This window comes from Caretta caretta, chromosome 5 (genome assembly GCF_965140235.1).
Source record: "Caretta caretta isolate rCarCar2 chromosome 5, rCarCar1.hap1, whole genome shotgun sequence".
Taxonomy (NCBI): domain Eukaryota; kingdom Metazoa; phylum Chordata; order Testudines; family Cheloniidae; genus Caretta; species Caretta caretta.
In genome coordinates this window covers 22,715,393-22,743,279 of record NC_134210.1, presented here as the reverse complement: position 1 = coordinate 22,743,279, position 27,887 = coordinate 22,715,393, and the positions used below count along the sequence as shown (strand labels likewise).

The window sequence follows — 27,887 nt, the reverse complement described above, 5'->3', positions numbered from 1 at the left end:
TGGGCAAAGTTTGGGTAGGACCCCTGCTCTAATCTCAATTTGCTGCTCTCCCTCCCCGCATAATAACCAACCAATAGTTGAAAAGTTAGTTAGTTGAAAGCTAACATCAAGAAAGACACTTTCTGAAAACAGGGATATTCCTCTTCCAGCTAGGTAGAAATGTTGCCCATCATTTCAAAATGGAACAGTGCATGCTATAGGCCCTGGCATCCCTGTGAGATGCCTTTCTACATTAAAGCTAAGGGGTGCTTCCAGCAGGAGGGTGCATCTGTATTGTGGGGGCACGGCAGTTTGCAACACCATGCACCCTTGTGCATTTAGCCAGAGGGGAGGGAGTGACACTGACTGCAATCTACTGTCCCTTCCTTCTCCCCAGGGGGGACTCCCCTCCTCCTCAAGACATCCATAGGAAGCTCTTTCCCCTCCCTATGGACCTTCTCCACCCCACCTATATATGACGTTCCCTTCTGTCTCCTCTCTGACTCTTGTGATAACTGGGCCTACAAATTTCCCCAATTTGTGAGCTCAACTGTAAAAAGTGAGTGAAAGTATATAAAAGGTCACAATAACATATAATAACAAATGTTGATGGGAAAAGGTACAAAAGGGAGTCAGAAAGCCTGAATTAGTCCAAACCAAAAGACCTCCTGTCATAAATATAAAGGGAAGGGTAACCACCTTTCTGTATACAGTGCTATAAAATCCCTACTGGCCAGAGGCAAAACCCTTTAACCTGTAAAGGGTTGAGAAGCTAAGATAACCTAGCTGACACCTGACCCAAAATGACCAATGAGGGGACAAGATACTTTCAAATCTGGAGACGGGGAAACACAGGGTTCTGTCTGTCTGTGTGATACTTTTTCCGGGAACAGATCAGAAATGCAAGCCTTCCAACTCCTGTTAAGTTAGTAAGTAATCTAGCTAGAAAATGCGTTAGGTCTTCTTTTGTTTAATGGCTGGTAAAATAAGCTGTGCTGGAGGGAATGCATATTCCTGTTTTTGTGTCTTTTTGTAACTTAAGGTGTTGCCTAGGGGGATTCTCTATATTTTGAATCTGATTACCCTGTAAGGTATTTACGATCCTGATTTTACAGAGGTGATTCTTTTACTTTTCTTTAATTAAAATTCTCTTTTCAGATTGCTGATTGCTTTTTCATTGTTCTTAAGATCCAAGGGTTTGGGATCCAAGGGTTCACCTATGCAAATTGGTGAGGATTTTTATCAAGCCTTCCCCAGGAAAGGGGGTGTAGGGCTTGGGGGGATATTTTGGGGGAAGACATCTCCAAGTGGTCTCTTTCCCTGTTCTTTGTTTAAAACACTTAGTGGTGGCAGCATGCTGTTCAAGGACAAGGCAAAGTTTGTACCTTGGGGAAATTTTTAACCTAAGCTGGTAAGAATAAGCTTAGGGGGTCTTTCATGCAGGTCCCCACATTGTACCCTAGAGTTCAGAGTGGGGAAGGAACCTTGACACCTCCTGACATAACTCAAGGACTGTGTTAAGATCATGCTTGGTAAACAAGAAAAGGGGGGAAACCAGAAATCAGTGAACTAAAACTGGTGTGTCAGAAACTAGGCTTAACTGGTGCACAAAATAATGAGAGGGCTATTCTAACCAGCACTCTTTTTGGTGGGTCCTTAAAGAAAGAGACTTTTGGGGGAAAATTCACTACTGGCACAAGTTTCATCATCATGATTGTTACCCCACCATTTCCTAGGATCTTGGACCTTCTTCATCCTAATTCTGACAGATGTCCTGAGCAGACCAGGATGGAGAGAGGGAGCCAGATGACATCACCACCTCCATCCATTGCAGTTGACTTCTGAACACCATCTGAGATATGAGACTTTATCTCTTCCCCCACCCCCATATGTCCTTTTATTTCTCTACCTTACTTTTTCTTTCTCTCTCTCTCCTTTTTCCTTCTGTCTAATAAGAGTGTGGCTTTGCGAGCCAAGACTGTATATTTTGCAACACTGCTGTAAGGCTGTGACCCGAAAGAGGTGTCTAAAATAAATTCCCTAAACTGCTCGCAGCTGGTACGAGTTTGCCAGGTCTAGGCATGCCTGATAAGACTGTGTGCTGTTCCTGTGTTTGTTCAGCAGTGAGGTTACAAGTGAGAGTCAACACCACAGATGGAAGCTGCATTTTTAATCTTTGCTGTTCTTTTCTTTCTCCCTTCCTTTGTATGTGTTTGTCTTGTTATGGCTTTTAGGTTCCCTTTAACAAGAGCAGCTGCCCATCTCAACTAACTTTTCCCCAAAAAGGACAGTTATTACCATCTTTAATATCACCTAAAAGACTGTCAAATGGGTGGAGGGCAGGCCCGGAGGTTCCTTCTAAAGACCCTTTACAGCCAAAGGGAAAGGGCACAAGGGCTAGTGTTAAAATTAAAGCCTCATCTAATGCTGTTCGAAGCCTTCCACTGTTTTTCCTTCTTTTCTGTATCTTTAATGACAAGTTGGAAGGATTTTTCACAGGGTGTTTGCCATGGAACTGAGCCGGCAACCCCCCGCACCTGCTTGAACACTGTTTGAGGCTGGACAGCCCATATATGCCATCTAAACTAATAGAAGAGGCCCGCCTCTCCATGGATGCCACCTCCCCTCCCACTCCGCCCCTCCAGGGGAGCCGTTTCCCGCCCTTTGTGGCGCCCCCTCCGCTCTGCCGCCCCCTCCTGGCCTGGGGGGGGTGGGGCGGGGCGGGGGAAAGGAGGAGACTGAGAGCAGTGCGGGCGACGGAGTGACGCACTGACGAGGCAGAGGAAGAGAAGGGGGAGCGGGGCGTCCTGGGGGGCGGGGCCTCTCCTTCCCTGTCCCCGCCCCCGCGAGCGGCGCTGACATGTAGCCCCGCGCTCAACTTTGCCCTTTGGCCCGCAGACTCCGCAGCCAATCAGGCAGCGCCCTGTTGGCCGTGCCGGGCTCCCCGTGGCAGAGTCCAAGATGGCGGTCTCCATGCAGCGGGGCTGCCAGGCTGGGGGGAACGTGCTTTGGGCCGCGTTGCTTTGCCTGGGCTGCCGTCTGCTCCTCCCCGCCGGGGCCAGTAGCCTGGGGGCAGCGGGAGGGGTCGCTGTCCAGCCGCACCGCCGCTTCGAGTACAAGTACAGCTTCAAGGGGCCGCACCTGGTGCAGGCGGACGGGTCGGTGCCGTTCTGGGTCCACACGGGCAGTAAGTATCCGCGGCCCGCGCTGGGGCGAGGAGTGACCTGTGACCCCCGCAACCCCCGGTAGCGCCAGTTGGGGGGGGCGCCTGCCTCGTTGGCCCCGCCCCCCCGCAGTACTGACTCCCTCTGGCTGAGGGGAGACCTGGCCTACCTCACACCCCCCCCCCCCACTTACGGCCCCCTCTGGGCCCCTGGGCATTCCCCTGCTAGTGCTGGTCCCCTAAGGCCCTGGGAGATGCCCGGCTCCGTTGGCGCGTCCCTGGGGGGCGCCTGGCTCTGTGGGCGTGATTCCCGGACTACTGGCCCCCATATGAGCGTGGGGACACCGCACACAAGCGTACATGGAGCTTGAGGCTCTGTAGTCATAGTTATCTACGGTACCTAAGCTCCTCAACTACCTGAGAGGTGGTTCCAGAGAGGATGGTTCTAGACTATTTTCAGTGGTAGAAGAGGACAGGACAAGGAGTAATGGTCTCAAGTTGCAGTGGGGGAGGTTTAGGTTGGATATTAGGAAAAACTTCTTCACTAGGAGGGTGGTGAAACACTGGAATGCGTTACCTAGGGAGGTGGTAGAATCTCCTTCCTTAGAAGTTTTTAAAGTCAGGCTTGACAAAGCCATGGCTGGGATGATTTAATTGGGCATTGGCCCTGCTTTGAGCAGGGGGTTGGACTAGATGACCTCCTGAGGTCCCTTCCAACCCTGATATTCTATGATTCCTCGCTCCCACCCACAGAGACCCAGGAGCAAAGCGTTGTGGGGGGACGGGGGGTGTGTATAATCATACACCCCTGAAATCATCCCCTTGTGCCCTGTGCTGTGTTTGGTAGCACAACTGGCTTTGGGGATCACAGTAAAAGTAGGTGAAGAATTCAGGGTGACTATTTTTTTTAAAAAAAGTTTCTCATCACTGTACTGTGGATGCAGCTCTATGTCATGACAACCAGGTATGTAGTGTAATTGTAACCCTGTTGGTCCCAGGATATTAGTGAGACAAGGTGCGTGAGGTAATATCTTTTATTGGCCCAACTTCTGTTGGTGAGTGAGACAAGCTTTCAAGCCACACATAGATTTTCTTCAGATCTTTGAAAGGTGCTCCGAGCATCACAGCCAAATGCAAGGTGGAACAGATTGTGTAGTGTATGTAATTAGCACACATTTTGAGGAAGCTTAAATTCATAACTGTACTATGATGCTTGGAATATATTTCCCCAATTTGAAGAAGAGCTCTGGTGACTCAGAAGCTTGTTTCTCTCACCAGCAGAAGTTGGGCCAATAAAAGATATTACCTCACCCACCTTGTTGCTCTGGTAAATACGGTGTCATTTGTGGCAGGGTGGAATGTCAAGTCACTTTAAAACAATTTTGTGGGAGAAAGACTGATGCACATGTAGTTAAATCCTTGGAACAAGTCCAGTGACAATATGGCATCTGGTCTGTACGGCTATAAACAAATTAGGGTGTCCATACGCAATTTCAAGAGGGTACCTGGCGACTTTGGTCGTGTCCTTGGCATATGCTTTCCTCACATTTATTGCATAAAAGAAACTTGGTGCTGATGGATTATCTTTCCATGATCTCCAAGCACTGTGTTATTGTTAAAGAATTAAGCCTCACAATGCACCTTTTAGACAGGCAAGTAGAATCATTTATCACAATTGTGGTATAGGTAGATTTTGCCTTTACCTCTCTATCTATAATTAGACACCTAAATAAGTGGTTTGACTCTTAAAAGGTGTGCTGAAAATGAAGCTACTAGTTCAGGTTCCTCAGCCAATTATTTTGAAGTGACTTGCTCAAGGTCATGCAGGCAGTCAGTAGCAAGCTTGATAATAAAGCCATGTGTAAATAACCACTTGATAACTCTCCCATTTGCTGTTTATCTTCTACAGCAAATGTATGTTATGTTAGCTCTTTGGCTACAGAGCAGGATTAGGAGTTTCAGATTGTTTTTGGCCTCTTGTATGAATTTGAACAAGTCATTAACCTCTAGGTGCCTTAGCTGTAAAATTTTGACAATGAAATGTTAAATTTAAACATGTTGCTACTTTAATTGCCCCTTAACTGTTCAAATGTTAGGTTCTTAAAACTACAACCCGAAAACAGTTGGCTCTTCAGTTAGAGGGACCATCTATCTGCAAAATTATAAGGTAAAGTGCGCTTAGCAAATCCAGTATTTGCCTTATAATTGCAGGATGTGCTCTTCATGTTCTCTCATGTTCACTGTTGATTTTCTTTTTTTCTCTCTTTCTTTTTCAGATGCCATACCTAGTGCAGATCAGATTCGAATAACTCCATCTTTAAAAAGCCAGAGAGGATCAGTGTGGACAAAAACCAAGTCCATATTTGAATACTGGGAGGTTGAGGTGACATTTCGAGTGACAGGGAGAGGCCGGATTGGAGCTGATGGACTAGTAAATGAACTTGATTTAATTTTGAAAACAAATTTGTTTTGTAAATTTGAATCTTAATTTATTACTTTATTTAATTTCTGTGCACAGGCAATCTGGTTTACTGAAGGTCAAGGCTTAGAAGGTCCAGTTTTTGGGGCAGCTGATACTTGGAATGGTGTTGGCATTTTCTTTGACTCTTTTGACAATGATGGAAAGGTTAGTTGGAAGCAAACTCTTGTAATAAAGGTTCCAGAATGGTTTCACTTTTACCATTTTGTGTTCACGCATCGTTATACTTTTTGTGAAAAATTTGCTGTTTTATATTGGGTTTTTTTGGTGTTCAGCTAGATGCAGGTTTAAAAAAAAAAAAGAGAAAATGAAGCTTTACAACTTTTCTGTTATGCAGTTTCCTAAAAGACTCCTTTTTGACCAGGCTATGGGTTTTTTTTAAATGCTGAAGCTTGAAAGATGAACCTTGCTGTAATTGAGGATCAGTTCCTTTGATAGATTTGAAGGAAAAATGGTTTTGATAGTTAAACAGTTTGAAACCCCTTGTATTTTATTAGGTGTAAATGTTTATGCGTAAGGAGAGGGATACTGGCATATGTATGCAGATCAGGAAGTGCATGTTTTTGAAGCTTTGCATGACCATTGCTTCTTTATTTTAGATTCTTCTGCATCCAACTGCCCTGTACTCTACCTAATTAATACAGCATGGCAGTTTTTTGTTCTTAATCTGAGACATTTCAATCTCTCTCAGTCCAAATTTCCTATTTGCTTGGACTTTTTTGTCCCAGAATGATGCAGACTTTCTACATCACAGGAAATTTTAAAAATAACTGGCCAGAATACTCCCTTGCTCCTCAGGCAGTTTTAGTTCTGTCCTCCCTAGCTGGAGGAATGGGTAGTGAGGTGTTTTCTAGATTCCTTGTCCCTGTCTACTCCTCGGTACCTTTCCACTATCTGGAAAGTGGTTTCTTAACTCCTAAGTGCTTACTACTTTTATAGGCACTGTTATGGTACTACCAAGAAGTATACCTGTGCCCCTGGTATTTTCTGGTTTTAAAAAAAAAAAAGTAACAGTAGGGAACTAAATGTATATAAAAATTCTATTAGGGCAAGGGCATCATTAAGGTTGAATAGTTAAAATGAGTAATGTAATACAGTTGTTAATGTTCCTACAGTGATGTTAACTTTGCATGTATATCCCTGAGTTTTTTCTTATCTAAATATTAAGGCATTTTTGACATCCTAAAATATACAGAATTTGCAGTGTGATCAAGTTGCTTTAGGGATCCAAACTTTTGTATCATTTGTTGAAGATGTTTTGTAATAATGTCCAACTATGAACTTTTTCTTTTTTTCTTTTGGTAATTCTAATAAGCAGGTGAGTCTTATGGATTCTGATAGTCAAATTTTACACAGTAGACAGACGAGAATAAATTCTTCAATTTTGAAATACTGTCAGAACTATCTGTACATATGTTAACCACACTTATTAATACACAGCACAGAAGTTTAAAGACCACAGGTGTAGTACCTCTAAAGGGTATAGCACAGAACTCACAGCCTGGGGACAAGGAGTAAGGGTGTCTTTAAGTCACCATTATGTTCCCCCAGTTTTGGGAAGATCTAGGAACCAGAGTGGACCCTGGCATCTAATTTGATAACCCTGGAGGACTGAGTTGTGGCATCCTGTCAGTGCTGCTCAGAATTGCCACAGCATTATGTCTCGGAATGTATTCTACGCTGAGATTTTTGAGAGTGTCCACGAAAGACAATCTGTGGCTGTCTTCCTCAGTTCCTGTGCCAGAGGCGTTCTCTCTCTGGATGGATCCAAATCTATTTGATTGTCTTTACATAGCTTTGGCCCCTTAACGCTGCATATGGGGAGGGGAGCGGAGGTAAGAATCGAACCACCCCAAAGTCTCATGAATCATGCCCTCAATATCATGAAATTGATTTAAAAATCACAAGGTTTTTTAAAATTCTCTCTCTGCCTTCTGCTTTTTGAGCCTTAAGTTTCACTTGTGTCTCTCTTTTCCATATTTTCTCTGCAACCATGGTGGCAAGAATCTTTTTTTTTTTTTCATTTTTTAAATGACAACTGAAATTCTCATGATTTCAGGAGCTGGAGCTTTAGAAAAAACACCAAATATCACAAGACTTGTGATAATATTGTGGGATAATATTGCAACCCCATCATCTGATGTTAAGATCTCTTTAAGGAGCAAAAATTGTCTTTTTATTCTCTTTGATTTTGATTTCTTTGGCTCTTTTCAAGGCATTATATCTCCTTTCGCTATTTGTCCACTCTTATTTCCAGACATGACCTTTTACAGAAATCAGTTCGCTGGTTAACAATTAATGCAGAATGCTTCAAGTTAGCAGCTCATGTAATCTCTTCTAAAATACTTAAAATCTTAATTGACTGTTCATTAGCCTTTGAAATGCGAATAATTTGTAAACTTAGTCTGAGCTATGTGCAAATATTTTAAAAACTCACTAGTCCCAGTTGAATATTGACACTTTTAAACTTAAATGAACAATTAAATGGTACTAATAAAGTATTTTAACTTCACTAAAACACTTAGGCCACGTCTACACTGCACACCTTAAAACAGCCCAGCTGTGCCGCTGCAGCCATGCCATTTGAAGGTGCGCACTGTAGCCGCTCTTTGTCGCCGGGGAGAGCTCTCCCAGTGACAAAATAAAACCACCCCGAATGAGGGGCAGTAGCTTCGTCGACAGGAGAGTGGCTTATGATAGTGAAGTGCTGTTCGTTGCTGTGCTTTTCCTCTTTAAAACTTTTTTTGCTCAGGGGTGCAAAAAAATAGTTTTATCAAGGAATGTCTTTTCACACCCCTGAGCGACAAAAGTTTTAATGACGAAAGTGTAAGTGTAGACATGGCCTAACTCCAGGATAAACACTGACCTAATTGAATGTGGTTGTATAATTAACCTACAAGATTAACTGTAGCCATAGAAAAGAAAAAAACCAAACAATTATTTCTTGTTTTTGTTAAGTATAATTCCCTATAGTCCTCACACTCGAGGAACTTTTTTGTATTTTGTCATGCTGCAGGGACACAGTCAAATAGGTTAGGGTCTGTAGTGAGGTGGGCAAACTTTTTGGCCCGAGGGCCACATCGGGGTTACAAAATTGTATGGAGGGCTGGATAGGGAAGACTGTGCCTCCCCAAGCAGCCTGGCCACCGCCCCCATCTGCCCCCTCCCACTTCCCATCCCCTGACTGCCCCCCTCAGAACGCCCCGCTGCTCCTTGTCCCCTGGCTGCTCTCTCCCAGGACCTCCCGCCCCTAACCGCGCCCCTGGGACCCCATCCTGTATCCAACCTCCCCCCCCCCCCCCAACTGCCCTGACCCCTATCCACACCCCCGCCCCCTAACAGGCCCCTGGGGACCTCACGCTCTATCCAACTCCCCTGTTCCCCGTCCCCTGACCACCGCCCCCCAGAACCCTCAACCCATCCAACCCCCCTTGTTCCCTGTCCCCTGACTGCCCTCAGGGACCCCCTGCCTCTTATCCAACCCCCCCAGCACCCCTACCATGCTGCTCAGAGCGGCAGGAGCTTGTAGCCCAGCCAGAGCCCGCTGCGCTGTCGGCAGGAGCGGCGGGCCAAAGCGCTGTCTGCATGGTAGTGTCACTGTGGGGGAGGGAGGACACGGGGAGGAGCTGGGGGCTAGCCTCCCCAGCTGGGAGCTCAAGGGCCAGGCAGGACGGGCCCACAGGTCAGATGTGGCCCTCAGGCTGTAGTTTGTCCACCTCTGGTCTATAGTCAGAACTTATTTTAAAAGATTACTTAAAAAACAAAACTGCTGGAGACTTTAACATGGAGGAATTCCCAAATACAATTCAAGAACAATGGGGGGAAAAAAGTGAACTCCAAATTTATATTCCTATTTTAGATTTCTTTCCTTCTTTCTAAGGGCATTTCCTTACTCTTTCTCAAAGGAGTATGTTGTAGAGAATGCAAAGAATTATATAGAATTCTAGTGGAATAATATGTATTTTGAGGGGAAGGAAAGAATTTTTTTCACCTTTTTAGGGGTCTCCCAACTCCATGTTTTCTGCATAACTAATTCATCTTTTCAACTCTTGGAGGCTTTCAGTTAGTATGGTGTTGTAAATTTTCTCTTCTTATATCTTTTTAGTTTCTTCCAAGCTTATAACAACTTAAACCAACACTTTCAAATATATCTCTGTCTGTTATATGTGTAGTCTCTTAGAAGTTATTTGTGTTTTTTTTATGAATGTAATGAAGTCAACTTAGATTCATAGATTCCAAGACCAGAAAGGACCATTATGATGATCTAGTCCAACCTCTTGTATAACACGGGCCATAGAACTTCCCCAAAATAATTTCTACAGCACATCTTTTAGAAAAACATACCATCTTGATTTAAAAATTGTCAGTGATAGAGAATCCACCACTACCTTTGGTAAACTGTTCCAATAGTTAATTGTTCTCACGGTTAAAAATTTGACTTATTTCCAGTCTGAATTTGTCTAGCTTCAACTTCCAGACATTGGATTGAATTATGCCTTTCTCTGCTATATTGAAGAGCTCATTATTAAATATTTGTCCTCCATGTAGATAATTTATGGATTGTAATCAAGTCACCCCTTAAAATTCTCTGTGTTAAACTAAATAGATTAAGCTCCTGGAGTCTATCGCTATAAGGCACGTTTTCTAATCCTTCAGTTATTTACATGGCTCTTCTCTGAACCCTGTCTAATTTATCAACGTCCTTCTTGAATTGTGGGCACCAGAACTGGACACAGTATTCCAGCAGTGGTCACACCAGTGCCAAATTCAGAGGTAAAATAACCTCTCTACTCGTTCTTGAGATTCCCCTCTTTATACATCCCAGGATCGTATTGGCACTTTTGGCCACAGTGTCACACAGGGAGCTCATGTTCAGCAGATTATCCTCCACCCCAAATCTTTTTAATTATTGCTTCCCAGGTTAGAATTCCCAATCACTCAAGTAGGGCCTGCATTTTGTTACTAGATGTATACATTTACATTGTTCGCTTGTGCTCAGTTTACCAAGCAATCCAGATTGCTCTACATCAGTGATCTCTCCTTGTCGTTATTTACCACTCCCCCAATTTTTTGTGTCCTTTGCGAATTTTATCAGTGATGATTTTGTTTTCTTCCATGTCATTGATAAAATTTTTTAAATAGCATGGGGCCAAGAGCTGGAAACAGGCCCATTCAATGACTGTCGCCTGTTTATAGTTACATTTTGAGAACGATCAGTTAGCCAGTTTTAATCCATTTAATGTGAACCGTGTTTGTTTTATATTGTTCTAGTTTTTTAATCAAAATGTCATGATGTACCAAGTCAAATGCCTTACAGAAATCTGAGTATGTTATGTCAATGCTATGACCTCATCAACCAAAATTATACTCTCATCGAAAAAGATGAGTTAGTTTAACAGGACCTGTTTTCCATAAACCCATGTTTATTGGCATTAATTACATTACCCTTGTTTAATCAAGACTTGTATCAGCCACTCCATTATGTTGCTCAGGATCAATGTCAGGCTGACAGGCCTATAATTACTCAGGTCATCCTGATACCTTTTTAAAAATTAGCAGACCATTAGCTTTCTTCCAGTCTTCTGGAATTTCTCCAGTGCTCCAAGACGTATTGCAAATCAACATTAATGGTCCAGTGAACTCATCAGCCAGCTCTTTTAAAGCTCTTGGATGCTTGTTATCTGAACCTGCTAATTTTAAAATGTCTAACTTAGCAGCTTTTGTTTCACATCCTCCAAAGATACTAGTGGAATGGAGGGTCAGTCCTTTACCCACTGCTCCTGTTGTTGTGTAACCAAAGGCAGACGTGCTTATTTCTCCCATCAGTATATAGTGTTTAGGAATTAAATGCTGAACCTTTATTGGATTTGATCATCTTTCAACTAATACCTTCTGTTTTTATTTTTAAATTATCAAATTGCAAGAATAAATAGTAAATATGAAAATAGCCTGCCCATAACTGAACGCCCGTACTTTTTTTTCACTAACAGATCTTTTCTAGAACAAAAGCAGGGTGCTGTTCTTCGTGTTGACTGACACAGTGCCATTTCATCAAACTGTTCAGTTTTCCTACTCCCCTCCCACCAAAGCTGCATCAGAGTTAAGACTTTGGCTGTCTCTATAGCCTACTACTGTGGTGTTGGGAAGGCTGTTAATGAAATTGTATATTGAATCTGTTTATAATTTGTAAAATTACTTAATTTTAAATTTTAAAACCCTGTTTGTTCATATGGTTTGTCTTTCAGAAAAACAATCCATCAATAATTGTTGTAGGCAACAATGGAAAACTTCTTTATGACCATCAGAAGTAAGTCTGTTTAATTTTATGTGAATGAGATAGACCTGTAGTACTGATTGCTGAAATGTTCAGAGGCTTTTTAAACAAGGTTGAAGACACTTAATTTTTATTGGTAAAAGAATGTCAAATAGTTTTTGTTGTGTTCCATGTAGGTGCACATGCCAGTCAGTGTGTGTGTGTGTTATAATATAACTGCATTGATTGAAATCACTTAGAAGCATACACTTTTCCTACAGATTCTTCTTCCATGGAGGGGTTGAATTTGAGTAGAACTATAAAATGCTTTTTTTTGTGTTGGTGGTTCACTAGTATAATTTAATAGCTTTGAATTTTATTTTATCTGTTGTGAATTTAGCAGAAGCTGCACAGGAGCACCAAAATTTTTAAAAAATAGCATAGTGAATGTTGTGGTAATATAATACCGAGTGTACTGGGACAAGGTGGCTCAAATAAATAGGTGAGGTACAGAACCTTTCACCTGTAGATCACTCATTCAGATATGCCACAAATTCTCAGTGATCACAAGTAGCTTCCAGTTTATAACTGTGACACCTTTGTGAAATGAATTGGTGGTCTCATTCCTATTCCTGATGGACGAATGTCTACATCACATTTGGCACCCTTGTTAGCTGTCTGAATAGAGAGATGGTCCCTCTGGGTCAGTACTGAAGCACATTGGAAAGGTAGCATTGGGAAGCTTGTACTGCCTCTGCCCATGCTTGTGTCCTGTGCTAAAGGACTTCACTTCCAGTGCTGTCAATCCTAAACCTTTTGGAAATGCAAAACTTAATTTAACTATCCAGAGGGCTTTTGTTCTTGGAAAGATTTGCTTGACATTTGTAATCCACTAAAATAATGAAATTTTCATGCCTTTTTTTCTAGCTAGTACATAGTAAAGATGTAGTTCTGTAAGCAGATTCTCTTCTTTCGTAGTGATGGTTCCACACAAGCATTGGCATCTTGTCAGAGAGATTTTCGTAACAAGCCCTATCCTGTCCGAGCAAAGATTATATATTACGAAAAAACACTAACTGTAAGTACTCTGGTAGTCTTGAGATAACGCAGTACATTATTCAACTTCTGGAGCTTTAAGAGTTCAAGAAAATTTCATACTTAATTTAAAAAAAAAAAAGGCAAGTGAACTATAGGACTTTATGAAGATGAGGGACTGATAGAAATCAGAGAAAAGTATAGTGTGGACAGCCACTCTGCAAGCTTCCTTAACTCTGCTATGCACCTGCAACATTCTTGCTTCTACATTCCGAGGCTGCTTTTGGCAGGTATGTCCAGTTTTGGTGTTTTTTATGATGTAAGGAAATGTCCAAGAAATTGTTTTAAGTTTGTGATGAAATGAACCCACTCTGGATTAAGAAATGGCACTAGGATGAGGTAGCTATGAAATACACGTTTGTTCTATTTTTAACCTTAATTCTGGGCTTCCATAAAATGTGCCCAAGTACCAAGTTCCAGCTAATTAATATGTTCAACTCTTTTGCTTTGGGGTAAAAGTAGTAAAAGATGTCCTCCAAAAAGCAAACACCGGGAAGCCTCAGAAAAGATGCATCTTTCCTGGAGCCCTTAATTGAGTGGGTCCTGACACTTTCACCAATACTTTAGATCTCAGAGCTGTTAGCCCAAGCAACTCAGTGCATTTTGTGGTGAAGGAGGCCCTCTCTAAGCCTTGGTTGTACATTGAAGCCAAGCTTTTGAGTGGCATCATAAAGCATATAGGAAATTATTACATTTGTCAGAACTTGTGTAATACTCTTGCATGCTGGATAAGAGAACTACTTTCTGAATTCTGTAGACTCTACTTGTATTACTCCAGGGATGCTTAGACTGAGGCTCGGGAGCTGCAGGTGGCTCTTTAATGTGTCTTATGCTCTTTGCAGCATGATATTAAAACACTGTGATTTGGTTAATAACTTATGTTAATAATTAATCAGGATGCTTTTACTCAATTGTAGTTGATAAAATAATACTTGGTCAGTCATTTTGCTGTGAGAATAACATAAATTAGGGCTGTTAAATGATTAAAAAAATAATAGAATACAATTTATTTAAATATTTTTGGATGTTTTGAACATTTTCAAATGTGTTTTCAATTAGAACACAGAATACAAAGTGTACAGTCCTCACTCTATATTTATTTTTGATTACAAGTATTTGCACCTAATACAAGTACTTCACTGCAATCTCTTTATCATGACAGTTGGACTTACAGATGTAGAATTATGTACAAAAATAACTGCATTCAAAAACAAAATAGTGTAAAATTTTAGAGCTGCAAGTCCACTTAGTCCTACTTCTTGTTCAGCCAATCAGTAAGACAAACAAGTTTGTTTACATTTACAGGAGATAATGCTGTCCACTTCTTGTTTACAATGTCACCAGAAAATGAGAACAGGCATTTGCATGGCACTTTTGTGGCCGGCATTGCAAGATATTTACGTGCCAGGTGCGCTACAGATTCGTATGTCCCTTCCAGCGGACATGTCCATGCGGATGATGGGTTCTGCTTGATAACAATCCAAGGCAGTGCTGCCCGACACGTGTTCATTTTCATTATCTGAGTCAGATGCCACCAACAGAAGGTTCATTTTCTTTTTTGGTGGGTCAGGCTTTGTAGTTTCTGTATCAGAATTGCTCTTTTAAGATTTCTGAAAGAAAGCTCCACACCTCATCCCTCTCAGGTTTTGGAAGGCACTTCAGGTTCTTAAATCTTGGGTCGAGTGCTGTAGCTATCTTTAGAAATCTCCCATTGGTACCTTCTTTGTGTTTTGTCAGATCTGCAGTGAAAGTGTTCTTAAAATGAACAACATGTGCTGGGTCATTATCCGAGACTGCTATAACATGAAATATATGGCAGAATGTGGGTAAAACCGAGCAGGGGACATACAGTTCTCCCCCAGGTAGTTCAGTCACAAATTTAATTAACGCATTATTTTTTTAACGAGCATCATCAGCATGGAAGCATGTCCTCTGGAATGGTGGCCAAAGCATGAAGGGGCATACGAATGTTTAGCATATCTGACACATGAATACCTTGCAATGTCGGCTACAAAAGTGCCATGCCAATGCCTGTTCTCATTTTCTGGTGACATTGTAAACAAGAAGAGAACATATCTCCTGTAAATGTAAACAAACTTGTTTGTTTTACTGATTTACTGAACAAGAAGTAGGACTGAGTGGATTTGTAAGCTCTGAAGTTTTATATTTTGTTTTTTGAATGCAGTTATGTAACCAAAAACACCTACATTTGTAAGTTGTGCTTCACAACAAAGATTGCACTACAGTACTTGTATGAGGTGAATTGAAAAATACTTTTTTGTTTATTAAACTATTTAGTAAATTTTAATTGGTATTCTATTGTTTAACAGTGCGATTAATTGCGATTAATTTTTTTGTGTTAATCGCATGAGTTGACAGCCCTAATATAAATGTGCTTTGAGATATATTTGAGATACAAGTATTTCCCCTATCACACTGTTTAAATATGAATATATAGTACTATGATAAATGAAGCCATGAATTCTCCCCACTGTGGTTCTTTTGGGTAATGTTGATCACTTATTTGGCTCCTGAACCACTGAGCTCTGAATATCATTGACTTGGGGAGCTAGCTTTGAATCAGAATTTTTTTTTTTCTCACTGCTACACTTTGGAAAATTTAAGTTCTAACTGCTTTCTTTCACTGTTGGTGTCCTTTGGTATAAAAGATCTGTATTTCATAGCCTGTATGTCTAATGTCTAATTTTATAGTTTTATAAAATAAAGAAATAAAGCATTTGCTGCATACTCCATAATTAGAACTTTAATAGCTAAAATTATGAGGAGTTTTACTACTTATTTCTAGAGCCTCTTTCTAACTTACCTAACGCACTTCGCTTTATGCGAGTTCTATGCTAATTAAACTGGCATGTTTTGAGCATCAAATTCAAATTTGTAGGTGTAATCTAGGTGCCTGTCTTTCTAGGTAATGATTAACAATGGCTTTACTCCGGATAAAGAAGACTATGAATTTTGTGCTAAAGTGGAAAATATGATACTACCATCGCAAGGGTACTTTGGAATATCTGCAGCAACAGGGGGGCTTGCAGGTAATATTTTTCACTGTATTTAAGTTTGAGGTCCATGTTGATGAGATGTGATGTAAAGGACTTCAGTAAATCATTACTTGGCAACTGACATTTTAAGATAGAATGAGGCTAGTTGTAAATGACGGGATGTTGAAGCGGTTGGTATGGAATGATGGTGACGAGCTGAAAGTAAGAGTCTAGGCTCTGCTGACCATAACTGTTTGGCTTGTGTGAAATGAATTGCTGATCGTGCTCTAGTGTCTATTAAACAACTAGCCCAGCTGCAAAGCCATCACCCTAATTAGCACTACTTGGAGCCCTTGTTGGTGACCCACTGTCCCTACAGATAAGGACTGCATATTAGCAGGATAGTCTGAAAAAGCTTGTGCGACTGCTGTCTGTGCTGCCCCTGTTTTATGGATGTGAAATCAAGAAGCCAGCATTGCACAATGCCTGAGTAATTGGTCCTTGTGTAAGGATCAATTCTGGGTTTGTGTGAGTAATGGAATGAATGTTGTCAACCAGTGGACGGCACAGTTACTGTTGCAGTCTTCCTTTACTGTGGTTTCTGGCCACATAATATAGATGCAGTGGTCATGAGCTTCCCCCAAACCACCTTTTATGCTTTGGCCTATTTGTGGCTAGAGCTGAGACTCCTTTAACTGTATGGAGAAGGACACCTGCCTGTGCCACCTCCACTCCTTGCTCCCTGTGCAGTCCCACTGCCCACTCTCTGCATCTGGGTGAATTTTAGAGGACTTCAGTCTCCAACAGTATTAACTGAACACCATTCATGAGTACTAAGCTCACAGGAAAAAAAAAATCTTGAGGGTATACATCAAAGGAATTGTTGAAAAAATAAACTTTTTAAAAACAAACAGCATCTATTTGTTTAGGTTTGAGATTTGGAACTTGGCAGTTTCATCCCAAATTAAACAAAGGAGTATTAGAACATTTTAAAGCTGCCAGACAGACTGTACTTCCCAACTTTTGTGTGTGTGTGTGTGTGTGTGTGTATGTATGGGGTGGGCAGGCAGGGGACAGATGCGTGGAAGGGAAATTATCTAATACATTAGTTAGTGTAACTTTTTAAAGTTAACTTTAACTTCTATACAGTACTTTAAAAAGTTACAAATACAAGACTTTTCTCACTTCTTCAGTCTTTGGTATGCCATTCATCATTCATACAAATCCAAGTGACCAAATAATGAGAAATAAGGTAGCGTACCACAAAATCCAAACCATCAAAAGAAGGCTAGAATTGTATTGTAGTAAATCAGAAACTTCCATAATAAATTATAGTGTGTTAGGAAAAATATTTCATAACTAGCAGTGGTAATTTAAATATTAGTTTATTCAGACTAATTTGTTGTATTTACTTTTTATCCAGATGACCACGATGTACTGTCTTTCCTAACTTTCCAATTGACTGAGCCTGGGAAAGAAGCAGTAAGCATCTTTATGCACTAGAATATATTAATTTTACAGATGTGCATATGTTCAGCATGTGGCTGGGAGTCCATTAAAATGTCAGCATTGAAGCACCTTATTTCATGTTTTTCTTTTCTGTTTCAAAATGTTGATGTGGGTATACAGTCTACTATCTTGGGAAAATGAGACTAATACAGTATAACATCTGAATAGTAAAATGTGGAAAAAATCTTAGACTAGACACTTTGAAAGGGCACTGAATTAAATTGCATAGCTTTAAAAACAAAATATACCCATTTTGTCATATTTATATTAATAGTGAAAAATACATTTTTAAAATTTTCACTATTTCTCTTTTCTGGAAAATGCTTCACCAGTTTCACTTTCTACTTCGCATGGCTCTTGTTTTGTACTGTAGTATTTGTTCACAATGTCTGTCTGTCTCTCTCAGTTGAAAGTTCTGATGTTTCTAACTGAAAAAAAAATTCCCACAAACACAGTAGGAAAAATTAAAATGGTAGGAATCACAATAGGGATGCGTAGTCTCTTATAATATCAACTTTACACTCTGAAGTATGTGTTTCCATAAGTTTTAGATCTTCTAGCAAGTAGTATGAGCGTTGAAGCATGTTTGTTTTGCCTCGGAATGTGAATAAATCTTGACAAGAGAGCCCCTGGGAGATGAGATTTGTTGGAAAGAAGACTGAAAATTTTGAGGATTTCTAGTAATATCTTGCTTTTAAAAATTGTTTTAAAGCCTATCCCAGATGCAGAAATTCCTGAACAGGATAAAGAGAAATATCAAGAGGAGTTTGAGCATTTTCAACAAGAGCTAGATAAAAAGAAGGAAGAATTTCAGAAGGATCATCCTGACATGCAAGGGCAACCAGGCAAGTTAAATTAACAAATTATTAATTGTCAGGGAAAACACGTTATTAAACTTGAAGATGATCATATGCATGTTCACAATTACCTTAGCTGTGCCACTGTATTTAGAACTGGGGCCAAGTCCCATAAATTCTGAGATCCCTCAACTCCCTTTATGTCAATTACTATATCCAGAAGTTCGTTGGACTTCTCTATGCCAAGGGATTGCTGAAATATTAACAGACATGTATGAAGTTCCTTTGTAACTGAGGGAGCAAATAGAAGTCTGTGGGGTGATGGGTGGACAAGTGGCTTTTTAAAGGGCTGGGAAAAAAGTTTGACAGTTTCTTGAACATGCATTGAGAAAACTAACCTCTTCTGCTGATCTGAAAGTAAAGAGCCAGGCAAATGTTTTCTGTGGATCCGCTTTCTGTCTGTGATGTGTTGGTGGTTAAGGCCCTAATTCAACAGTCCATCCCAATTCAGTAAAGCCTTTGAGCATATGTTTAACTTCAAGCAGATATTTGAGTCCCGTTAACTTCAACTCTGCAGAAATAACTAGCACTGAAATATTTAAAAATACCAGTAACTCATGTTAACTTTCAAATCTAACCCTGAGGTATGGCCTAAGTATATTGTATACCATACCTCTAATAAATAGGATTACCAAATTATTAATGTCATGGTATTTAAAATATAAGTACCTAACAGTAGGCTCCTAAACCCATATTTAGGATCCTTCACATGAAGCTCCCAGGGACTTAAATGAGATTTGTGAGTGAGCTGGTCTTAAATTCAGGTCATTTATATTTAGATGCCTAAATATGGATTTAGGCACCCAGTTTAGAAAATTTTAGCTATACCAGGTCTGCTGCTAGGATCATCTGTTCTGTCCAGTCATATGACCACCCTGCCCCCCAGTTTGCATTCCTCCACTGACACCCGCTTTCCCACTGTATCAAACTCAAGCTTCTTGTCTTCACTTTATGACCATCTACCATTTTAGCCTCAACTTGCCTTTCAAATCAGATTCACAGTTGACTTCAGCTTTTGCTTTGCTACTTAATGCTGGTTTTGATTGACTGCTTTTCTCCCATTCCCACGTTGCTTAAGAAGAACTCCTGTCAAAATTTGGGAAGAGTCCTCTTTATCTCAGATTTCTCCTTTAAAATGTACTTTTACGATTATTCCTTCAAATCTCTCCTGATGGACAGTGGTTAGGCTGGTGACTACTGAGGCCACTATGACTACTAGTTTACGTGAACTTCGCTGTCCATATTATTACCTTGTCCTTCTTGCTCATTGTCTGAATCGCAGCTTGAGCTTTCTGAAGCAGTGACTGTCTTTGGTTTGGGTTTTGTTTTTTTACTGTGACTAATACACAGGGTGGATTTGATTTAAATCAAATAGAATTAAATCATGATTTAAATCACTAGTCAGGAAGACGTGATTTAATCATGGTTTCCTACATAAAAGTGCATCCTTGCTGGTGGTTATAACCTTAATGCATATTCTTCACAACTCGGAGATAGATGTAGGTTTTATTTTTAGAAGGTACACACTATACATTTTTAAACAGTGATTTATTTTGAAAGCTTTTCAGATTAGTTTTACAGCTATATCAGAAAATGAATGATTGTTATTTCATTTACCAAAGGTAATTGAAGCAGATATGTATGAAGTCATTGGGAGGTGAACTATCTCCAGTTCAACAGGTTAATCATTAATATTTGGAGCATTTTCTTGCCATGCTGTATTAGGAGGAGAACATAACCAGACAGTCATTTAAATTGTTTTATTTAGCTAAAACAACAATGTTAAGTGTTCTGGATTTTTTTTCTTCAACAGCAAACACACAGTATTTTAACAAAACAAGCATATGTCCCTCGCTTCTCACATTTATCTCCAGATTTCTTCTCCTTGTCCAGATTTATTCCACCCCCAACAATCTTCTATTCACTGAACTTTCTGAAACTTTGCACTTTTAGAGAGAGATAAGGGATTGACTCTGTGTACACAAATTTGCAGAGGGACAATAGAGTTGAGGTCTGTTATTTCTCACCTCTGTATGTTTATTTTTATTTATTTATTTAACAACATTTTTGCTGTTAACAAGAAAGTTACCTCTGGAGACACAAATCCACTGTTTGAGAACTGCAAAACTAAGCATCTCTGATGGTATCCTCTAGACTGAGCACTGAGTCCCATTGGGTAGATAGAAAGATTAACCTAAATCTATATAGAAGCCCCTGGAACCTCAAAAGATTGGGTCCCTAATCCATGAACTATTGGAACTCATTTACAAAACTTTTCTTAAACATTACATGAATATATTGTCTCATACTATAGAATTAGAGTTTATAATCCCTATTCCATGATGAGATATCTTTGAGCTATAATGTAACTTAATTAAAACTATCTTTAGATAAAACACTTTTTGAGGAAAAAACTTATCAAAAAAATCTGATTTAAATAAAAAAAAATCATTGATTTTTTTTTTTTTTATCCACCCTGCTAATAAAAAGGGGCTCTAATCCTAGGCTGGGGTCTTGAGGTGCTGCAGGTATTAATATAAATGCAAAAATGAGTGTACCCCTAATCCCTGGGTGTTTTTTGGGGCTGAGGTGAAATGACAGTCTATGGCATATGAATATGCATGCACATATTTGACTATCTGAAAACGGGGAACTATAATCTACTTATTTTTGTTTTGTTAGCGGATGATTTCTATGAAACTGTAAGTGATCGTGAATTGAGACAAATCTTTGAAGGGCAGAATCGAATTCATCTTGAAATCAAGCAGCTTAATAGGCAGTTGGACATGATTCTCGATGAGCAGAGGAGATATGTGTCTGCAGTAACAGAAGAGATTGCTAAAAGAGGAGCTGGTATTCCAGGCCAACAAGGACAGGTGAACTCAAAATCCGTGTCATTAATATGTTGACATGAATTCAATCATGTAATCAGTTTACTTTTTTCTACATGCATAGCACTGTACTCTGGCATTGACCATTTTTGTGGTTTGTTTTTTCAGGTCTCCCAACAAGAGCTTGACGCTATTGTGAAAACTCAAGAGGAGGTCCTCAGACAAGTGAATGAAATGAGGTAAGCGTGTGTCCTTAGTGTCTTGTTGAAGACCTGATTCAGATCTCTTACTATTTGCTGCAGCAGTCCCTGGACCAGGGCCGTGGGAGAGGCGCCTCTCCCTGCCGCAGCAGCTCTGGGGCCACGGGAGATGCACCCTAAACTCCCCCTCTACTCCCCCCACCCCTCTCTCCTCTCCAGGCCCCTGTGGCTGCATGGCTCTCCTCATCAGGTGTGCAGTCGATGGGCTCCTGTGCAGCCGCGCAGGCGTGCACGTTAGAGGGAACACAGACTGAGCGCTCTCAATTGGGGCTGGATTTTCAAAATAGTCCAGAACCTCTTGTGAGTCAGAGCTTCTGGGTGTTGAGCACTTTTGGAAAAATGTATCTTAACTCTTGAAAACCTGGCTCCAGTTCTATGCACTGGGCCCTTCTGAAAATTCTGGCCTAAATAGCAAAGAAATCCTATACAAGAAAAATAAACCTTGTACTGTGTTTATAATGCAAAAAGTTAGGAAAATATCAACCGTAATTACTTCTAATCATAGTGCTCTCTCATACAATATCTGATGCCAAGCTGCACATTAAATACAGAAATGTTAACTGTAACTTGAGATTTCCTGAGTTCTTCATGTTACGTCATGGTATTAATGTGTTTCTTACAATCTCCTGGATTTTGGCGGGAGAAACATTTCACAATCTCGCAGTCAGAAAAACATTTGCCTTTCAGAAACTGCACTTCAAAATAGATGCATCGTGCATTTCAGCATGTATATATGTTTCTATTCATTTAACCTGTTCAGATATTTATCATTTTAGAAATGAATGTGGCAAGTCATTGAAAAGAATGGATCTATCAATTAATACACCAAAATGTCTTTTGTGTAGCACAATTAATGATATTAGAGGTAGAGCAGGGCAAAAATATTTCAGCAAATAGTTTATTTGCTGAAAAATACAGTTTTGCTAGACTCAAAACTATTTGTATTGAGTTTGACCAATAGTTTCGACTGAACCAAAAAAACCATAAAAATTTCAAAACTAAATGTCAGAAAATGGCAGAGGAGGACAACTGCCTTCTTTATAACCTTTATCCCAGTGGGTAAGGTACTCCCCTGGGATTTGGGAGGCCGAGGTTCTATTTCTCCACCTCTGCCTGATGTGGAGAAGGGATTTAAAACTGGGTCTCCCACACTGGGGGTTGGGGGTGTTGTCCTAGCCATTGGGCTATGGGATATTCTGATATGGATCTTTCTCAGTCTGTTCTGTTGAAGATCTACTTTTTATAAAAAAGCTCATTGGGGTAGGGACTTGAACTTAAGTCTCCCACATCCTAGGTCAGTGCCCTAACTCCTGTGCTATAGTCATTCTGTCTTTCTCTGGTCCAGTGACTGTTCAATGTCATGAGTGACAGTGAATTTCTACCGTGAGTTACAGTTGTCTCTTGGCCAGGAAAAGAGAGTAAGAATTACTCTGTAGCCTGTTAGGGCACTTACCTCGGATGTGAGGGACCCAGGTTCAAATCCCTACTCCAGTGACTATTTATAAAGAGTGGAACACTTCACCAGGCGAGATTGAGAGGGACCCAAATAATGCATGTTTAAAAATCTTTGCTCCCAGTTGTATATTGGCACACATGTACTCTTATTTGAACCTTTTGTAAACTTTGTTCTTTGGTAGTGGCTTGTAGCTTAAGTATTAATAAAACTAATGGATTTTAATATTGGGAATTTTCTGAAAGGCATGTTTATACATTGTATTCAAAATGTTTCACAATTGTATAATTTAATTCCTTTAACTTTGTATTCACAAGTTAAATTAATAATTTTTTGTAAAATTTTGCAGGCAATTTTATGCTATAATTATAAACAATTGTATTTTATAGTATTAATAGTTCAAGAGAAACATCTTGTAATTCATCTAAGTAGGTCAGGTTTTTTTGTAGAACGAAGATTAGAGTACTTCCATTTTCACTCTTGTTCTTCCAGGAAAGCTTTTATTTTAATATTCTTGACCAATCCTTATGCCAAGCAAGTAAATTAGATTTTCTTGTTAACATTGTAGTCTGCCCTTTCAGTGACTATTTATTAGGTATGCATTTGCGTAACATCTTAATATTTTCTGCTTAGATTAAAGTAATGTCTTATGTTATAGATAAGGAAATAACAAAAATGAACAGCCCACTGTTGCTTTATTGGTCATCCCTGGAGGAAAAGGACTTATTGTCAAAGTAATTTTCATGTCAAGATTTGTAGATTTCTTAATCATCTGATTACAGAAGAATCCTTGCCAGTGTAGACAATAGCAACAAATGGCATGTTGTCTTTGTAGGAGCAACATAATTTAAATTTGACATGGCCCACATTTATTTAGAGAACTTAATATTTTCTTTTAATAACAAAAATGGATCATAGTTATTTTTGTGTTTTTTTTAATCTAACCCCATCCTGTATTCTTAGTGCTAGAAGTCAGTTGATTTAGAGAGTTAGAACACCTGCTGCCATAAAGTCATTCCATATATAATGGACAGAAATTATTACAAAAACCAATGTACTGTATTGGTACAGATTTCATTATAACAAGTGTTTATTAGGTGGAGGTCACTATAGCTGTTGAGTATAGCTTGCATGGCTTAGATTACAAGCAAAATTATTTCTCAAATATATGCCATCTGTTCCAGAAAAAGAGTTGTAAAAGTAATTCAAACAAAGGCCCGCTTTCACAAATTGACTTCAGATACAGTGATGATAAAAAGAAAACTGTGTGGGGAAAAAAACATTGGATGAAAAGTTCACTAATCTTTTTTAGCATGTGTATAATTTGTCACATTCAAAGTTTATTTAGTCTTGGAAGGATTAGATTTTTATAGGTAAATGTCTTTAAACGACAATTTTACCATACACACAAACTGGTGAAAAAATATTTCCATCAATGATGATTGAAATTTACATATAGGCTAAGTGAGAAATGCTGCTTGAGAACTTGATTTAAGCATATTTGTATATTTTGACAGGTGATGATGACAATTTGTGTTTTAATAGCTATAAAGCTTTAACTGTTCAAATCTCAATATCTGCTGTCATTAAATTGTCACCCCTTTTGCCTGATCACCATAATTTCCCTCAACTGTGAAAACTTAAATAGATTAAAATAAAAATGCTTAAAAATAAACAGTATCATCTCTCATAATTATTACAAAAAAAAAATTGAATTCTGCCAAGCCTAGTTGTATTTCTGACTGTTGAAGAGGAAAAATACAGAAAGACTGAGAGCTGTTTGTATGGCCATTTTGACTAGTGTTGTTAGCAGTGGCTGGCAAAAGGAAAATGGCTTCAGAAGGTAAACCCCTCTTTCTCCTGTTACATTTTGAATTGTGTTCAGAATAGGAACTTATTTTTGGTAAATACCAAAAGTCCTGCAGTCACTTATGACTGACAATATTTTTGCTTATTGTGAAGTAAATCTCCTGGAATTACCCATTCTAAATTTGAGATTTAACCAGGAAGAGCAGCAGACTGTAACTGTGTTCTTAAAACTCACTTTTTCTTTAATAGCTTTTAAACAGAGTACTGTGGAGAGAGACACTTCTTATGTTAAATTATTTTCTTGTCTTTTTGTGAGAAACCTGAAATGAAAAGGGGATTCCTGAGTTTTGTCATTTAAGAAGACTGGTGGAGAAGAAAAGTAGAATTCTTGAAAAGCTGTACCGAGGAGAAATGTACCTAATAATGAATAAAAATCTAGCATGTTGTTGGATTTTTTTTTTCCCCTGAGCCTCATAAAGAAACTAGGGATAGTAACCAAATTCAAGAAATAGATGAAAATCTAATTGTCTGCTCGTGAAAAGAAGAGTATTTCTATATTAGTAACTGAAAGAAACAAATAGATTTTTAGCCTAGTCATATCTAAATATTATACCAGTATGGTTAGTAATTAAATAACTTGAGTGCTTCTTATTAACTCAGTACTGGTTATGTCTGGGGTAAAACTGAGATGAGTGTTAGCCCAGGATATACAGTACTGATCAAGTTAAGAATCCTCCCCACCAAATGATCTAAATTCACTTCACTGCAATCACAATGGAGGGAGAAACCTCTAGTGAGCTGTGGTTTAACAATACAAATACTACTACAACCAAAGCCACTCACAGAATCTGCAGTGATAAATAGTATATTTGTGGTGTAGTGCTTGTAGATATGTATGGTGCATTGTCCTGTTACCTTTTGGATACTTATACTTTTCACATTTTTTTCCCCTTACAGAATTCCAAAAATAAAAAGACCGATCTTGAAATTCAGATGCTTAGTTTAACAATGTGACTGATAATTAATGCAAAGGTTAGGCGGTGTTTAAAGTTCATTAATTTGTATTATAACTATTAATTTAAAATGACTTAAATTAACCATTACGTTTATAGATTATCAAACACTATCAGCGAAACTTGATCTTTGCTTTCACCTCTGTAGCTCTTACAATAAACGTAATTCTATTTTGAATTTTAAAGAATGTATAAAAATGGTTTGTCTTTGTAGTGTGTGGAATTATACACGTTGGTAACTGCAGTACAACAATGGTAAACATCCAAGCCAAATGACTTGAGTTTTTAGTTGGAAGTTGAGTCACAGACCATTGGATGAAGTTAGTTGTCAAGCTGTCTTGTCTGAACAAAATGTAAAGTTTAAAGTAAATTAAATCCAAGATATAAATTTTGATTATTCTGTTAATAATGAAGGGATTAACATTCACATGGTAAATGTTTTAGCTGTAGACTTTAATCCTCTTTGCAACTGAAAAGAAGCATCACAATAGGGAAAAATTACATGAACATATTGATAGAGGAGCATGCATGTTTTCCTCATTGATTAGTTTATATTAGTTATGGAGTTTCAACTTTCTGTGGATTTAATTTGATTTATTGTAACAACAAAATGAATTCATGTGAACACATTAAGTATTACAGCAGTGTATATGGGGAAATGAGTTTCTCATGTAAAAGGTAATCATGGAACATGGATGGCCCTAAATCTTTTCTTATCCCTAAAGCCTCTTCTTTATTTCTTACATGACTGCATTATTTTTTTTGGAACAGCTTTTAGTTTCCTTAAAAGATAGCATTATACCATGTTTATCCTAAAGCTTTGGTCAGATCCACAGATTCAGAACATTTTGTTTGAGACTTCATCAAAAAAAATAAGCCAAAGCAGATGCTTAGCGAAAGAATATTCATCATAGAGCTGATTTTGCTTTTACAATAGCTTTGGGACATGTTGCACTCTACAAAATTGAGATTCTTCTGCTGAATGCAAGTTTTAAAATCGGTATTTTGAAAAAGTAAGTGCTGCTTCATAGATATTCATGGAAGCTATAAAAAAAAAAGTGCCCTACCTTTGTTTGTAAGATGTTAAATTGAAACTAATGTTAATAGGTTATAACTATAGCATGTATGCAAAAGGGAATTTTTCAGGAAATGAGACCAGTCTTTTTGTTTTCAGAAATTCCATGGGTGACACTCTGAGGTTGGTCAGTGGAGTTCAGCACCCTGGCTCTGCAGGAGGACTCTATGAAACAACTCAGCACTTCAATGACATCAAAGAGCATCTTCATATAGTAAAGAGGGACATTGAGCATTTAGTACAGCGAAATATGGTAATTTGCGTACTGGCTGCAGAAATTCAGCATATGGCTGTTACTGAAATGTTGGGAAAAGCCAGCATGTAATTTACTGTTCAATTAATCTTTCATTAAGCTGCTCTACTGAAACTGTTTTGCCTTAACTGCATGATCAGTGTTTTGATAAGAGGCATAAAAGGCATGAGGTTTTTAACTGCCTTAACTTGAAATCACATTTATAATGTGCATGCAATTCTTGAATTAATATAAATGGCCAGTTAAATGCACAACTGCCCATTTGAGCATGCAGAGTTCTCAGTGTCTGCTGTTGTGCTAATTGCACACTCAAATACAAACATTGTTCAGAATCTGATCAAAAATAAATGTTGTGACCAATTAGAAGGTAATTCCTCAGAATACGCTAATTTTTTTTTCCTAATTGCGTGAAGAGGACCTACAGTAATTGTTATAGCTAATGCTTAATAATTAGAAAAATCGTTTTATTATAAAGGTACCTGTCAGTGCATGGGGGCACATACACTATTTTTATCATACTTGCAAAGCAAGAGCTGCAATAGTTTAAAAACCCAGCTGTAAGAAGCTGTGTGGGAATTGCTGTGAAATACTGCATATTAGTTGCTTTAGTATGGCTGTTTGAATATTTACCTATATAGTAGCCTGAAACTTGTAACCTTTGGAATCACTCAGTCCTGGTGGTGTGTGTTTTTTGGGTTTTTTTGTTTGTTTGTTTTTTTAGTGATGCAATGTTTTCTTTGTAAACTGGGAACGTTGATTCAAATAATTTCCTATTTGTCCATCTAATGTATTTAGCAGAGCTCCATCCATAATAGACAGGTCCTGTCTTTGGTAACAGGCCTGAGATGCATTCTGAGTAAAT

At 39.1% G+C, this 27,887-nt stretch overlaps 1 protein-coding gene across 2 annotated transcripts in view; it reads left to right on the top strand.

The window, feature by feature from the left end:
- Window positions 1-2,845: 2,845 nt before the first annotated feature.
- LMAN1 (lectin, mannose binding 1) overlaps window positions 2,846-27,887 on the top strand; it is a 29,338-nt gene continuing 4,296 nt past the window's right edge. Inside the window, exons 1-11 of one of the 2 annotated variants that reach the window (XM_075128403.1) lie at window positions 2,846-3,166; window positions 5,419-5,573; window positions 5,661-5,768; window positions 11,867-11,928; window positions 12,853-12,952; window positions 15,896-16,019; window positions 17,389-17,447; window positions 18,187-18,319; window positions 21,014-21,207; window positions 21,331-21,401; window positions 26,857-27,025. In XM_075128403.1, coding sequence (XP_074984504.1) covers window positions 2,941-3,166; window positions 5,419-5,573; window positions 5,661-5,768; window positions 11,867-11,928; window positions 12,853-12,952; window positions 15,896-16,019; window positions 17,389-17,447; window positions 18,187-18,319; window positions 21,014-21,207; window positions 21,331-21,401; window positions 26,857-27,025 — 1,401 coding nt within the window. In that variant the 5' untranslated portion in view covers window positions 2,846-2,940. The remainder of the gene's footprint in view (window positions 3,167-5,418; window positions 5,574-5,660; window positions 5,769-11,866; window positions 11,929-12,852; window positions 12,953-15,895; window positions 16,020-17,388; window positions 17,448-18,186; window positions 18,320-21,013; window positions 21,208-21,330; window positions 21,402-26,856; window positions 27,026-27,887) is intronic. The other variant, XM_048851669.2, reaches the window with a different exon arrangement.